Here is a 15,546-nt window from a genome sequence, read left to right on the forward strand (position 1 = left end):
GAAGATGTTGACAAACTAGTCTTAAAACTTACCTCATTTAGGTCTTTCTTTTGCTTTTCAGCTTTAAGGCGCTGCTCTTTTTCTAAATCAAAGTCTTCCTGCATTTCTTGGAGCTGAATTTGCAACTCTCTCATCTGCTTTTGTAGGGTTGTTTTACTCACTTGCTCTTCATCAGCCCTGGTCAATTTAAACTTCAAAGTTAGAATATAATAATATAATAAGTTAACTCTTAAACCAACATTTGTAATAGAATAATTGTTGCACATATCAGTACAAGATTTCCAGGGCTGCCAATATTTTTTAATGTAAATCCTGAAATTTTAATGTCACACAGAATTTAAAAAAAAAAAGACAGTTATTTCTTTTTGAGACAAAAGATTCATTTTATTATAATTAAATATAATTTTTATGTCCAAACTAAGTCTTATTAATACATTTAATTTAGATCTAGATAAGCTCTAGACAACAGGCAAGATCAGGTCACATTAAGTTTACACATAGCCTAAGAAAAAAGATCAAAGGTCGTAGTGACCCATATGTTCCTGAAGTTGGTAGACAAAAGCTAGTAATGGTCACAGACTCATTTATAAATGCTAGTATTTAGTCTCGCTAGATTGTAGTCTGCTAAAATTAATGTCTATTGGAGAAGGACTATTGTATACAAACATAAAATTTTATACCAATTTGTTTTTGTATTTACTAAGTATCAGGGTCAGTTAAGAAAACAAGAAATGGTTCTTGATTCTAGGCTTGTTTAGCAGTGGCTATTGTACTGCACCACCTATGCATGAACAAAGGGGCATAAGCGCTATATATGCTCTGAAGTATTCTACACACAAAAAAAGATTTCTAGAAAGCAAAACCTTTCAAGTTCAAACAGTCTGAATTTTTTTAAACCCCCAAGCCAGGAAATTGTAAAACTCAAATTTAGCAACTTTGGAAAAATATGATGGACAAATTTGGCAATCCAGGATATTCCAGAAAAGTGGCAACCCTGCATTTTAAATACAATAATTGTTGTACATACCAGTCCAACATTTGTAATACAACAATTGTTGTACATACCAGTCCAACATTTGTAATACAACAATTGTTGTACATACCAGTCCAAGATTGTAATACAATAATTGTTGTACATACCAGTCCAAGATTGTAATACAATAATTGTTGTACATACCAGTCCAAGATTGTAATACAATAATTGTTGTACATACCAGTCCAAGATTGTAATACAATAATTGTTGTACATACCAGTCCAAGATTGTAATACAATAAGTGCAAGAAGAAACCAATGGACCAGCATTACTTACTTCTGCAAGGCTCCCTGTACCTCCTCCTCACGTTTAGAGAGCTGTGCCTGGAGTTCCTCCACCTGTTGCCTCTTCTCATTTAACTGGTCTCTTAAGTCAGCCAACTCCGTTTCCAGTCTACGGCGAATTTTTTCAAGTTCCTGTCGAGCCTAACAGACAAAGGTACACTAGTTTATCAAAACTTTTCAACAAATACATTTAAATGTTAAACCATGAAAATTTAAATTGAAAGCAAAAGATTACAAATACTGAGAAAATGTTTAAACATACCTGCTGTTCTTTCCTGAGCCTTTCCTCCAGGTCAGCAATAATGGCTTCGTATTTATTCTTCAGTTTGCCAAGCTGCTTTGATTTCTCCTCCTCTTCAGCCATATTAAGCTGGGCCTCTGCAAGCCTCTCCTCCATCAGCTTCTTCTCTTTCAAGAGCTTCTGGTTCATGTCATCTAGAGCTGCAGCTTCCTCCTCCAGTTTTTTCATCTTACCCTCAGCTGTTACTTTTTCTAACTGCAACTTCTGGCGCGTCTGCTCCTCTTCTTCAAGCCTGGACACATTTTATCAAAGGTCAATGACTGCAACAACATTTAGGGGATTATCTAGCACTAGGTAATATAGGGGATTATCTAGCACTAGGTATTATAGGGGATTATCTAGCACTAGGTATTATAGAGGATTATCTAGCACTACGTATTGTAGGGGATTATCTAGCACTAGGTATTATAGGGAGCTAATATAGCACTAGGTATTATAGGGAGCTAATATAGCACTAGGTATTATAGGGAGCTAATATAGCACTAAGTATTATAGGGAGCTAATATAGCACTAGGTATTATAGGGAGCTAATATAGCACTAGGTATTATAGGGAGCTAATATAGCACTAGGTATTATAGGGAGCTAATATAGCACTAGGTATTATAGGGAGCTAATATAGCACTAGGTATTATAGGGAGCTAATATAGCACTAGGTATTATAGGGAGCTAATATAGCACTAAGTATTATAGGGAGCTAATATAGCACTAGGTATTATAGGGAGCTAATATAGCACTAGGTATTATAGGGAGCTAATATAGCACTAGGTATTATAGGGAGCTAATATAGCACTAGGTATTATAGGGAGCTAATATAGCACTAGGTATTATAGGGAGCTAATATAGCACTAGGTATTATAGGGAGCTAATATAGCACTAGGTATTATAGGGAGCTAATATAGCACTAGGTATTATAGGGAGCTAATATAGCACTAGGTATTATAGGGAGCTAATATAGCACTAAGTATTATAGGGAGCTAATATAGCACTAGGTATTATAGGGAGCTAATATAGCACTAGGTATTATAGGGAGCTAATATAGCACTAGGTATTATAGGGAGCTAATATAGCACTAGGTATTATAGGGAGCTAATATAGCACTAGGTATTATAGGGAGCTAATATAGCACTAGGTATTATAGGGAGCTAATATAGCACTAAGTATTATAGGGAGCTAATATAGCACTAGGTATTATAGGGAGCTAATATAGTTTGTAGTTGTATTGAGGTAAACACTTACTGTTCCTCGAGGTCCTTCAAACTTTGCTGCATTGCTTTCTTCTCCTCCATCAGCTGGGTACTCCTGTCCTCCTCCTCTTCTATCCTCAGCTCAAGTTCATGTAAAATTTCTTCTAATTCTTCTTTGCGCTTGCTCATGTGCAATCTTGCCTAAAAAATTTGTTTTACAATCAGTGCAAGCTTCAGGAATGAATACAAAAATCCATTCATAAAGTTGACCAGTCCTGACAGATGGACAAAGCAACAAGTTGACCCATGTCCTGACAGATGGACAAAGCAACAAGTTGACCCATCCTGACAGATGGACAAAGCAACAAGTTGACCCATCCTGACAGATGGACAAAGCAACAAGTTGACCCATCCTGACAGATGGACAAAGCAACAAGATGACCCATCCTGACAGATGGACAAAGCAACAAGTTGACCCATCCTGACAGATGGACAAAGCAACAAGTTGACCAATCCTGACAGATGGACAAAGCAACAAGTTGACCCATCCTGACCACTCACCTCTTCAGCCTCAGCACACAACTCTGTTTCAGCCTGCAGTTGTTCAGCCAAGATATTTTTCTCCTCGATGATTTGGGCGTAGCGCCTCTCTAGCTCCTCTGTTTCCTGCTTCTGTTTCTCATATGTGTCTTTGACTTTTTTCAGCTCTTCTTCTTTCTCATGGATTTTTTCTTCTTGGCCTGCCACAGATAACAGTGGTTTCACCTAGTGGGAGAGGAAAAATTTCAGGAGTTGTGTCTATACCATCCAGTCCTGTCTGTCTAGTCTATACCATCCAGTCCTGTATGTCTAGTCTATACCATCCAGTCTAGTCTGTCTAGTCTAAACTATCCAGTCTAGTCTGTCTAGTCTATACCATCCAGTCCTGTATGTCTAGTGACCAACCTTGGTAAAAAGCCTCCACCACTGCCAGTTTCTCAGCTTAAGATAGGCAGCACAATTCCTCTGGATAACACGGATAGCATTAATCTGCTGCAGGCGCTTCTGGTAGTTTCTACAGGAAAGTACTTTATTTATTAGCATGTCAACACAAACTATGTGTTTCACGTTATTCTCTAGCCAGATCAAGACTTACCTCCTAGCCAGCAGGCCCCTAGCTAGAGCCTGAAACTGGACGATTATATCTGTTAACTTGAGGTCCCTCTCCTCCTCTAGGTGAGCAAGCACGCCGGCACGGAAAAAGATCTTACTTTGCCCAATGCGAAAAAGATTTGAATCCAATTCTAGAACTGATATCTGAGGAGTCATAAAATATGACAATGAAATGTCTATAGCAACTTTAAATTCAAAATTTGCTCAGCATTTTTAAAAATTAAAAACAGAATATGTCCAAAAATTAGCCTAGGACACTATTTAATGAACACCTTCAACAAGCCATTGCTAGATAAAAAAGGGCGTACCATTTTTTCAACTGCCTTTTTACCATCCATGAATCCACGAGGAATGGCACCGGGAGTCAAGATCTCATAGCGCTGACGAAACTCTTGGAACAAAATCCTGTTGGGGAATCCCTGTCTGCAAATTCTGATTCCCTCCAGCACACCATTACATCTCAGCTGATCTAAGACCAATGCTGAATCAATTTTTCCAGCCTAGAGAACAAACAGGATTCAACTTATAGCCGTATAAATTCATTTTTGTGGCGATTATATAAACACTTGTTCTGAAAGTATTGTCTTTCTTACCTTCTTTTCATGATTGGGAATAATACATCGAACAAAGTTGGGGTTGGTGTTCCTGAGTGTAGCCATGAGCTTAGCCAGTTGTTCCTTGTAGAGTTGGCTGACTGTCCTGAACATGCCCTTGCGAGCACGTGAGCCAAACATTGTATCAACGGCTGCAGCTGCTCCCATACCCACTATTTCAGCTGGGGGGAGGGGAGGGAAAGAGAAACAACATTTGCTTGAGCTCACAATCCTACAGTTTCAAAATTGTAATATTTCTAGCACTTCTACAGGTTGAAAACATTTTAAGAGCTTACCATCTTTCCACATGTTGACGTAAAAAGGATCTGAAGACTGGGATAAAATAGACACAACATTCTCATTGAGTGGGTCCATGTTCTTCATCAACCATTGGTCAGCAGAGTAATCAACCTAAAATCAAAAGTATTGGTCAGCAGAGAAATCAACCTAAAATCAAAAGTATTGGTCAGCAGAGTAATCAACCAAACAACAAAAGCATTGGTCAGCAGAGAAATCAACCAAACAACAAAAGCATTGGTCAGCAGAGTAATGAGTCTACAAACTGATGAGTTGAATGACCACTGTATACCTGCTCAGTGGGATCTGATACCCCCATGACAGGCAGCCAAGTGAAGCACAAGGCAGCTATGCCAATGTTGCCCATCATTTCACTTCGGCAACTTTTATGGCCTGTCATGGGCAAAGACACAACAGGGCCCATTTTGACTGCTATTCTTGAAGATGATAATAACCCTGATCTACATGATGTCAAATAAAGCAGAAAACAAGGGCACAAATTTAGTCCCCCTCCCAACCCATCTAAAGCAAAGCTGATGTCACTCAAACCACAACTGTAGCTACATTCACTACTTGATTCATGTTTACAGTAATTGGGAATTCCCAGAAAAGTGTGCATTCTAACCAATGCCCTATAGGCATGAAAAGTCTATGTAATCAAACTGAATTTTTGAAAAATCTTTTTAAAAATTATAGTTACATTTGTAAAAATTAAAGCCATTTGGGAACAATCGATAATACTCATTTTAATATTTTTGTATAGAATATAAGCCGTTAAAAAGCTGTTCTGAATTATTTTATCAATTTAAATATTTTCAAAAACTGCCCTCGAACTCTCAGTGAAGTCAACCGCAATGGCAAAGGAGAATATAACAATAAAAGTCAGAACAATTCTTGCATTATCATCCAAGATCTACCAATGTGCCAAGGTTCAACTCATTAGGACAATGGGAAGTGGGTTCAATTAATATTCCAAGATTTGCACAGCCATACACATACAACACGTACACACATACTTAGTGAGCATACACACACACATACTTCGTGAGACAAATAAAACTTTTTAAAACTGAATTTCCTACTGAAAATTGTTTTTTAAAAAATGAAATGACCTTATCTGCATAGTGAATCAGACTAAAGTCTGCATCTGCCCTGAAATCTGGTTTCTCAAACTTGGGGTGACTGGTGTGTTGGGCCAAAAGCTTTTCTACAAAAGTTTTGTCTGTGGCCTTAGGGAAGACACATTCTTCATCTAGCAGAGCCAAGATTCCCATAGGCTGAAACAAATTAAGTTCAGTTAGTTGCTGACCTTAGGTGCAATTAAAGTCTGTCAGGTCCAATAGAGGCCAGTTTGTGACGTCAGGAGCAATTAAGGTCTGTCGTGACGTCAGGAGCAATTACGGTCTGTTGTGACGTCAGGAGCAATTAAGGTCTGTTGTGACTTATGACATTTATTATTAACTCTGTAAGACGGTAACGACGCTCCCAGCAAGTCTGCCGGCCTGCCATACCGTAACAACGCTCCCAGCGTCCAATAAAATTTTCTCTATTTAATTCGTTGTTTTTCAGAATCCAAATTTTAATAGTAAATCTAGATAACCTAGAGCGGCCATTTTTTGTTGTATTTAATTCTTGTAGTTTTCTCGTTAGGTTGATTTTGTATCTTATACAAATTTTTTGTAAAACAACTTGCAAAATGGCATTTTTTTTTAACACTGAGGAATGTCGTTTGGCGGCCTTGTCGTTTATGTCGTCGCATTATAAAATTAACCAAAATTAAAGTATTTATACTAAGACTAATCCGATCCATGATTTTTGTAGATGAATGGGTATTTTCATTTTCTATGAATAAGAACTCATGAAAAGTAATTCTTATCATTAATTTTCCAGACAGAAATGTATTTTTTACCCGAAAAAATTAACACTATTTTTTATTCTTTAAAACTAAGTAATTATCTTTCTTTAATAAATAAATAATTACTTAAACTTTATATCAGTGCGTAGGACATTCAATTACGATCAATAATGTGTGGGGTTTAAATCAACAGGTAAAAAGATATGGGTCATTTAGCCGCAGGGGTACTGAAAAAAAAACGTGAAAATAATTACGGACTTAAAGAGTTAAATCATTAAGAATATTTTAAAACTAGATACACCAGTGACCAATAAGAACTTAGACACTGGGAGAAAAAAATTTCTTTTAGGGATTTTACATAAATGGCATCACATATTTTTTAAGATGTGTGGTGTGTCATGACATTGTATTGCTATGTGTGGGTGGGTGAGGATACCTTCTCTAGTAGGTCAATGGTGGGCTGTAGGTCAAGGCCAAAGTCAATGAACTTCCACTCAATCCCCTCCCTCTGGTATTCCTCTTGCTCCAGGATGAACATGGTGTGGTTGAACAACTGCTGGAGCTTCTCATTGGTGTAGTTGATACACAGCTGCTCAAAGGAGTTCATCTGAAAAACACACATTTCTTGAGCCTCTCATTGACCTAGGGTTACCTGGGCCCATCTCATTCATCTAATGGTCTTGAGACCACTGATGACATGTGACATTCATCTAATGGTCTTGAGACCACTGATGACATGTGACATTCATCTAATGGTCTTGAGACCACTGATGACATGTGACATTCATCTAATGGTCTTGAGACCACTGATGACATGTAACATTCATCTAATGGTCTTGAGACCACTGATGACATGTGACATTCATCTAATGGTCTTGAGACCACTGATGACATGTGACATTCATCTTATGGTCTTGAGACCACTGATGACATGTGACATTCATCTTATGGTCTTGAGACCACTGATGACATGTGACATTCATCTAATGGTCTTGAGACCACTGATGACATGGCATTTAACTAAGTTCTTGTTCTTTATTTACTCGAACGTTACAATGGCTAAAATTTATTTTTAAATAGAATTTTTAAATAATTTAATAGATATTTCCAATCAAAAAATTTAAACCAATTTTTTTTAAATGTAACATTTTATATGCTTGAATAATGAAAAAAAGGTGGAAATAAAATAAGGATCTTTAAAAAAGAAATTTTTACTGCAATTGTTTTGCTATGACATTTTTCTATCAAAAAATGTCTAAATAGTTTTATAAACACCGAAAAGAAAACATTGAAGACATTTAAAAGCAGATGAAAAAACCAACTAATTTAGAAATTGAATGTACAAACATGCAAAAACAACAGCGCCTATAGAAATTGGGGCTTGAGCTAAGCTGTTGTCCAAAGCAGGACGTTACTCCTCTCAATTACCCAGCATTCAGCTACCCTGCCATTGCTCCCTATGTCAAGTTTGTGCTAGTATATTTCAAGTAGTCTATCAACATGGTAACTAAGATAACTCAATCACAATGAAATGGTACTGGCATGATGTAATCGTACTGACATGATATAATGGTACTGATATAAGTTAACGGTACTGACATGATGTAATGGTACTGATATAAGTTAATGGTACTGACATTATGTAATGGTACTGATATTATGTAATGGTACTGATATGACTAGGGTAATCGAGAGGAGAGGGTTATGTTTTAGACCTGCATTTAAAAAAAAATGTTTTTGAACGCTTTTTCTACTGAAAGTGAAATGTTTTCAAATTCATCAACAAAAATAAATACAGAATTTCTCAATTACATTTCCTCACCGCCTTCCATCTTTTAGAACCATCCCTAGGCTAGAAATAAAAGATGTAGGCAGAAGCTTGAGTGTACTGAGTTAGACAACAAAGTGTCAAACTTGGACATACTGAGTTAGACAACAAAGTGTCAAACTTGGACATACTGAGTTAGACAACAAAGTGTCAAACTTGGACATACTGAGTTAGACAACAAAGTGTCAAACTTGGACATACTGAGTTAGACAACAAAGTGTCAAACTTGGACATACTGAGTTAGACAACAAAGTGTCAAACTTGGACATACTGAGTTAGACAACAAAGTGTCAAACTTGGACATACTGAGTTAGACAACAAAGTGTCAAACTTGGACATACTGAGTTAGACAACAAAGTGTCAAACTTGGACATACTGAGTTAGACAACAAAGTGTCAAACTTGGACATACTGAGTTAGACAACAAAGTGTCAAACTTGGACATACTGAGTTAGACAACAAAGTGTCAAACTTGGACATACTGAGTTAGACAACAAAGTGTCAAACTTGGACATACTGAGTTAGACAACAAAGTGTCAAACTTGGACATACTGAGTTAGACAACAAAGTGTCAAACTTGGACATACTGAGTTAGACAACAAAGTGTCAAACTTGGACATACTGAGTTAGACAACAAAGTGTCAAACTTGGACATATCATGCTGATAGAACAACTAACATCCTGTCCACAACACCATGACAAGCGTTGCTGTACTGGAGTAACAACCAGCAGCACACAGCAGTGTGGGACAACATTCCCCATGCTTAAGTCAACTGATAAGTTATGAGGACGATGACAAACTGACACTCAAGACTGGATGGTTACCTTATCCTTGGTCTGAGGGAGGACATTAGTGAAAATAGCTTAGTCACTTCATCGTTAGTGCTAATTATTGTCACTTCATCGTTAGTACTAAATATTTTTATCACTTCAGTATTAGGTAGCTAGTTGCACACATTTTTAAAATAATTAAAATGACAAAATAACAACGAGTTTGTATTAAGGGGACTAAATGCTGCAAAATGATACCAAATTTATGTTTATAGGATAAACGGTTCTCTAGATATGACGGTTTCGGTGTAAAAATTGCAGTGACAACTAAGCCTATGGAAAATGAAAACAAAAACGCGAAGAGTATAGAAAAAATGTGAAAGGGACATAACTCTGTGTAGGCGCACAATTATAAAATTTTGAAATAAGGTTTTTTTGTAATGCATTTACAACTGCATAGAGTATCTCTAGCAAGATATTAATAAATTATTTAATTTAAAAGTGGTCTATTAAGAATTTTTTTTTTTAAATTACCATTGGATAGATTCAATTATTTAACTCAAACGTCACAGTAATAGTAAAAATAATAGAAACTGGCTGAGTAAAAAAAAAAAATAAACATTCCTAATTCCTAGGTAAACGGTATCATAGAGACAGCTCAGTACAGTACAACATATATGAGTGTTTTTGACATATTGGAAGCATGTCAGTTAAGAGATAATCTTTGGGTGTCGTTAGATAACAGAACATAGCTAGCGCGAATCAAACAGCTACGTTATCAAGAGTCGAGCATTTCACAGAGCTACGTAGACAGACATTAAACACGAGGGTTTCTGTCTGACTTTTGCCTCCAGTTTTAAATACGACATCTTGCCACCTGGTTTTGAACGTGAGGGACAGTTTGGGATGACCTACGGTCACCAGGCCGTGTACCGATATATCAGTTTAGTTAGCGAGCATACTACATACTAGACCACACTGTCCAGTTGTGATAACATTTAACAACAGCTTGGGGATACAGGGTCTCTAAAAACGTCTGGCAACAATAAAGATAAGCTATGGATGGGGGCAGGGGAATGTGTGTAAAAAAGAGTGATTTTATTTGTGTGAGTATCAAGCAAATAAATATAGGCCTTTGTTTACAAGGGTATGTTTTATTCTTTAGCAAGATAAACTTATGAGATATGAAATAAATGAAGACTATCAGTGTACACATTCAGCTTGTTACAATAGAATGAACACACTCGTAAAATGTGTTTTTAACTAATATTTCTTATATTAATAAGATTTTGGATCCCAACAGTCTACTTGGTGAATTTAATCAACCACTGTTCAATTAATAATTTCCAGCTTTGGCTTATATTAGATACATCTTTATATCGATACCGCTAATAGGGTACCTAGTTTGTGAGATATTTTGCATAGTCTGCTAAACGGATAAACCTAAAATAAATATGCTAGTTAGGAAGCGTAATAAATAATAAAGATAATCCGACTAAAAACAGAGTTAGTCTCAATGTTTTACTATTTTAAGTAAATTTTTGAAAACTCACCTTTTAAACGCAAAACAAGTAAAAAGTTGAAACAAAAATTATACAGCGGTAACGGTCAATAACCGCTGCTAATAAGGAGGGCATATATGATTGGAATCATAATCGCTTTCTATCGTTTTTTAAACGGTTAACAAAGCGATGCGAACTACTACATTTGAATTTAATTTTTTGTGTGCACGAAAGGTTTAGAGCCTGTGACGTCATATTTTATTTACTTGTGCAACTAGCTAGTATTAGGGCTAAATATTGTAGTCACTTCAAAGTTATGGCTAAATATTGTTAATTTGTAGCGCTTAACAGTCAATCTTTAGTACACTTTATTTATTTTAGTCATTCCATCTTTAATAGTAAATATTTGAGTCCCTCCATCTTTAATATTCAATATTTTAGTCACTTCATCTTTAATAGTAAATATTTTAGTCACTTCATCTTAGGTGGTAATCAATGAATGTCTAAAACTTGAGTGGTAATCAACTGATTCCCTAACCCTAACGAGGCTGCTCTAACTTGGACAGATGTGGTCAGAAAAAAAATTATAAGGGATGATAAAAACATCACTGGCCAAAATGAATTATGTATTAAATTTGTCATTTTAATTGTGGGAGATTGTCCTATATAAAGGCATATTAAGTTCTTAAAATTCCTAAGAAGGTTTTTTGAAAATAATAACTTGATCCAGACAAGTTAGCAGACACATTTTGTTTGCCGGGTATTTGAATGGGACACAGGTTGTGCTGACATTACAACACGCCTCAACATAATAGTTACTCATTTCTTTCCTAACACATTACAACACGCCTCAACATAATAGTTACTCATTTCTTTCCTAACACATTACAACACGCCTCAACTCAACATAATAGTTACTCATTTCTTTCCTAACACATTACAACACGCCCCAACATAATAGTTACTCATTTCTTTCCTAACACATTACAACACGCCTCAACTCAACATAATAGTTACTCATTTCTTTCCTAACACATTTTTTCAAAACACATTTTTTAAGGATTAAAAGTAATGTCAAGTAAAAGATGAACAAATGTAGTTTTTTATTGTTTAAGTCATCTTGAATAATGATGTTTATAATCCTAGACGCCACTGTATGATTAGTTTTAAAGAAATAATATCTTAGACGCCACAGTATGATTAGTTTTAAAGAAATAATATCTTAGACGCCACTGTATGATTAGTTTTAAAGAAATAATATCTTAGACGCCACAGTATGATTAGTTTTAAAGAAATAATATCTTAGACGCCACTGTATGATTAGTTTTAAAGAAATAATATCTTAGACGCCACAGTATGATTAGTTTTAAAGAAATAATATCTTAGACGCCACTGTATGATTAGTTTTAAAGAAATAATATCTTAGACGCCACTGTATGATTAGTTTTAAAGAAATAATATCTTAGACGCCACAGTATGATTAGTTTTAAAGAAATAATATCTTAGACGCCACAGTATGATTAGTTTTAAAGAAATAATATCTTAGACGCCACTGTATAATTAGTTTTAAAGAAATAATATCTTAGACGCCACAGTATGATTAGTTTTAAAGAAATAATATCTTAGACGCCACTGTATAATTAGTTTTAAAGAAATAATATCTTAGACGCCACAGTATGATTAGTTTTAAAGAAATAATATCTTAGACGCCACTGTATAATTAGTTTTAAAGAAATAATATCTTAGACGCCACTGTATGATTAGTTTTAAAGAAATAATATCTTAGACGCCACTGTATGATTAGTTTAAAGAAATAATATCTTAGACGCCACTGTATGATTAGTTTTAAAGCCCTGACTAAAACAACTTGGTCCAAGTTTGAGCAGTCTACCCTTAGGTATGGTCATGTATGCTTCAAGTATGACATGGTCATGTATGCTCTAAGTATGACATGGTCATGTATGCTGTAAGTATGACATGGTCATGTATGCTTCAAGTATGACATGGTCATGTATGCTCTAAGTATGACATGGTCATGTATGCTGTAAGTATGACATGGTCATGTATGCTTCAAGTATGACATGGTCATGTATGCTCTAAGTATGACGTGGTCATGTATGCTTCAAGTATGACATGGTCATGTATGCTTCAAGTATGACATGGTCATGTATGCTTCAAGTATGACATGGTCATGTATGCTCTAAGTATGACGTGGTCATGTATGCTCTAAGTATGACATGGTCATGTATGCTTCAAGTATGACATGGTCATGTATGCTTCAAGTATGACATGGTCATGTATGCTTCAAGTATGACATGGTCATGTATGCTTCAAGTATGACATGGTCATGTATGCTTCAAGTATGACATGGTCATGTATGCTCTAAGTATGACATGGTCATGTATGCTTCAAGTATGACATGGTCATGTATGCTCTAAGTATGACATGGTCATGTATGCTCTAAGTATGACATGGTCATGTATGCTTCACGTATGACATGGTCATGTACAGCCATGTAAGAAACATCAAACAGAAAGCCGTGCAGCTTGTTGATTACCTTAAAGATCTCAAAGCCGGCAATGTCCAAGATACCAATGAAGCTGGCACCTTGTCTTTTGGTCCTGTCCAGAGATTTGTTGATGCGTGTGACAATCCATTTGAAGAGCCTCTCATACAGAGCTTTAGAGATGGCTTCCACAGCGAACTCAACCTGTCAGTTCAAACAGCTTGCTCAATCAGTTTTCTAATGCTTTCTATAGAAAAAACTAAGAGCCTATACTATCAAACAGTTTGCTTAATCAGTTTTCAAGAAAAAACTAACAGCCTATACTATCTCTTAAAGAGCTAATGCTTTCTATACTAGTGACATAGACTTTTATTTTGGTCTCATGGTTGAGTGATGTAATGAGTTTGGTCTATTTGGTCAACCCTACTTTTTATTTTGGTCTCATGGTTGAGTGATGTAATGAGTTTGGTAAATTTGGTCAACCCTACTTTTACTTTGGTCAAAGCATCGCAGCGATTTTAAAACAAATCCGTTTGATATTTAAAATTGATATCAAATTAAAGGTAAATTAATGTAGTTTTTAATTGTTTAATTCATCTTGACCAATAATGAAGTTTAAAATCGAGGCGCAGCACTATATAATGGTTGAGTGATGTAGTGAGTTTGGTAAAAGGTAGACGAGTTGAGTGATGTAGTGAGTTTGGTAAAAGGTAGACAAGTTGAGTGATGTAGTGAGTTTGGTAAAAGGTAGACGAGTGATGTAGTGAGTTTGGTAAAAGGTAGACGAGTGATGTAGTGAATTTGGTAAAAGGTAGACGAGTGATGTAGTGGGTTTGGTAAAAGGTAGACGAGTGATGTAGTGAGTTTGGTAGACGAGTGATGTAGTGGGTACCTGAGCTTTAGTTTGAGCCTTGGTAACAAAATCTCTGCCGACCTTGATCTTGGGCTTAAGGAATGCTTGTGTGAGGGCAGTGACAGGGACACCTAACAAGTGACACGCCTTCTGGGCAACTAGAGAACAGGGGAGGTTCATATCAGACAAGTGGCTCATGGGGAGGTTCAAATGTTATATTAGACAAGTGTGTTAATGGGAGGTTTAAGGGAGGTTCAAGAGTGTCAAAGGGAGGTTCAAATGTTATATCAGACAAGTGTGTCAATGGGAGGTTTAAGGGAGGTTCAAGTGTGTCAATGGGAGGTTTAAGTGTTATATCAGACAAGTGTGTCAATGGGAGGTTTAAGGGAGGTTCAAGTGTGTCAATGGGAGGTTTAAGTGTTATATCAGACAAGTGTGTCAATGGGAGGTTTAAGGGAGGTTCAAGTGTGTCAAAGGGAGGTTTAAGTGTTATATCAGACAAGTGTGTCAATGGGAGGTTTAAGGGAGGTTCAAGTGTGTCAATGGGAGGTTTAAGTGAGGTTCAAGTGTGTCAAAGGGAGGTTTAATAGTGTCAAGGGGAGGTTCAAGAGTGTCAAGGGAGGTTTAAGGGGAGGTTTAAGGGGAGGTTTAAGGGGAGGTTTAAGGGGAGGTTTAAGGGGAGGTTACCAGTGTTGTCTGGCAGAGTAGCTTGATCTGAATTCCTGTCTTGTTTGAACTGCATGTTTCCCAGAAGTAAAACTGCAGAGACTGTGCGAAGAACAGCTGAAAAAGGCATTTATGTTCTGGTCAGTCAAACATCAGACATAGTTACAGATTGGTCAGTCAAACATCAGACATAGTTACAGATTGGTCAGTCAAACATCAGACGTAGTTACAGATTGGTCAGTCAAACATCAGACATAGTTACAGATTGGTCAGTCAAACATCAGACATAGTTACAGATTGGTCAGTCAAACATCAGACATAGTTACAGATTGGTCAGTCAAACATCAGACATAGTTACAGATTCGTCAGTCAAACATCAGACAAGTTCACATGTGTTGTAAGTCAGCCCTGCTGTCAGGTAGCCCTCCTGTAACCCAGCAGTCAGTCAGCCTAGTGTCAGGTAGCCCTGCTGTCAGGTAGCCCTGCTGTCAGGTAGCCCAGCTGTCAGGTAGCCCAGCTGTCAGGTAGCCCTGCTGTCAGGTAGCCCTGCTGTCAGGTAGCCCAGCTGTCAGGTAGCCCAGCTGTCAGGTAGCCCAGCTGTCAGGTAGCCCAGCTGTCAGGTAGCCTAGCTGTCAGGTAGCCCTGCTGTCAGGTAGCCCTCCTGTTAGATAGCCCAGCTGTTAGGTAGCCCAGCTGTCAGGTAGCCCTGCTGTCAGGTAG

The 15,546-nt window shown here is 36.9% G+C and overlaps 1 protein-coding gene across 2 annotated transcripts in view; it reads right to left on the minus strand.

Annotated features, from left to right (window-relative positions):
- LOC131951730 (myosin heavy chain, non-muscle) overlaps positions 1-15,546 on the minus strand; it is a 62,766-nt gene that overhangs the window by 22,447 nt on the left and 24,773 nt on the right. For both annotated transcript variants that reach the window (XM_059314094.1, XM_059314095.1), the window contains 15 exons: positions 14,848-14,943; positions 14,200-14,318; positions 13,359-13,511; positions 7,138-7,308; positions 5,959-6,123; positions 4,846-4,960; positions 4,550-4,731; positions 4,265-4,456; positions 3,940-4,100; positions 3,750-3,858; positions 3,366-3,569; positions 2,857-3,005; positions 1,581-1,851; positions 1,311-1,459; positions 33-177 (listed from right to left, as the gene is read on the minus strand). In XM_059314094.1, the coding sequence (XP_059170077.1) occupies positions 33-177; positions 1,311-1,459; positions 1,581-1,851; positions 2,857-3,005; positions 3,366-3,569; positions 3,750-3,858; positions 3,940-4,100; positions 4,265-4,456; positions 4,550-4,731; positions 4,846-4,960; positions 5,959-6,123; positions 7,138-7,308; positions 13,359-13,511; positions 14,200-14,318; positions 14,848-14,943 (2,381 nt within the window). The remainder of the gene's footprint in view (positions 1-32; positions 178-1,310; positions 1,460-1,580; positions 1,852-2,856; positions 3,006-3,365; positions 3,570-3,749; positions 3,859-3,939; positions 4,101-4,264; positions 4,457-4,549; positions 4,732-4,845; positions 4,961-5,958; positions 6,124-7,137; positions 7,309-13,358; positions 13,512-14,199; positions 14,319-14,847; positions 14,944-15,546) is intronic.

This window comes from Physella acuta, unplaced genomic scaffold, assembly GCF_028476545.2.
Source record: "Physella acuta isolate Inbredline_101_S28 unplaced genomic scaffold, ASM2847654v3 ptg000824l, whole genome shotgun sequence".
Lineage (NCBI taxonomy): Eukaryota > Metazoa > Mollusca > Gastropoda > Physidae > Physella > Physella acuta.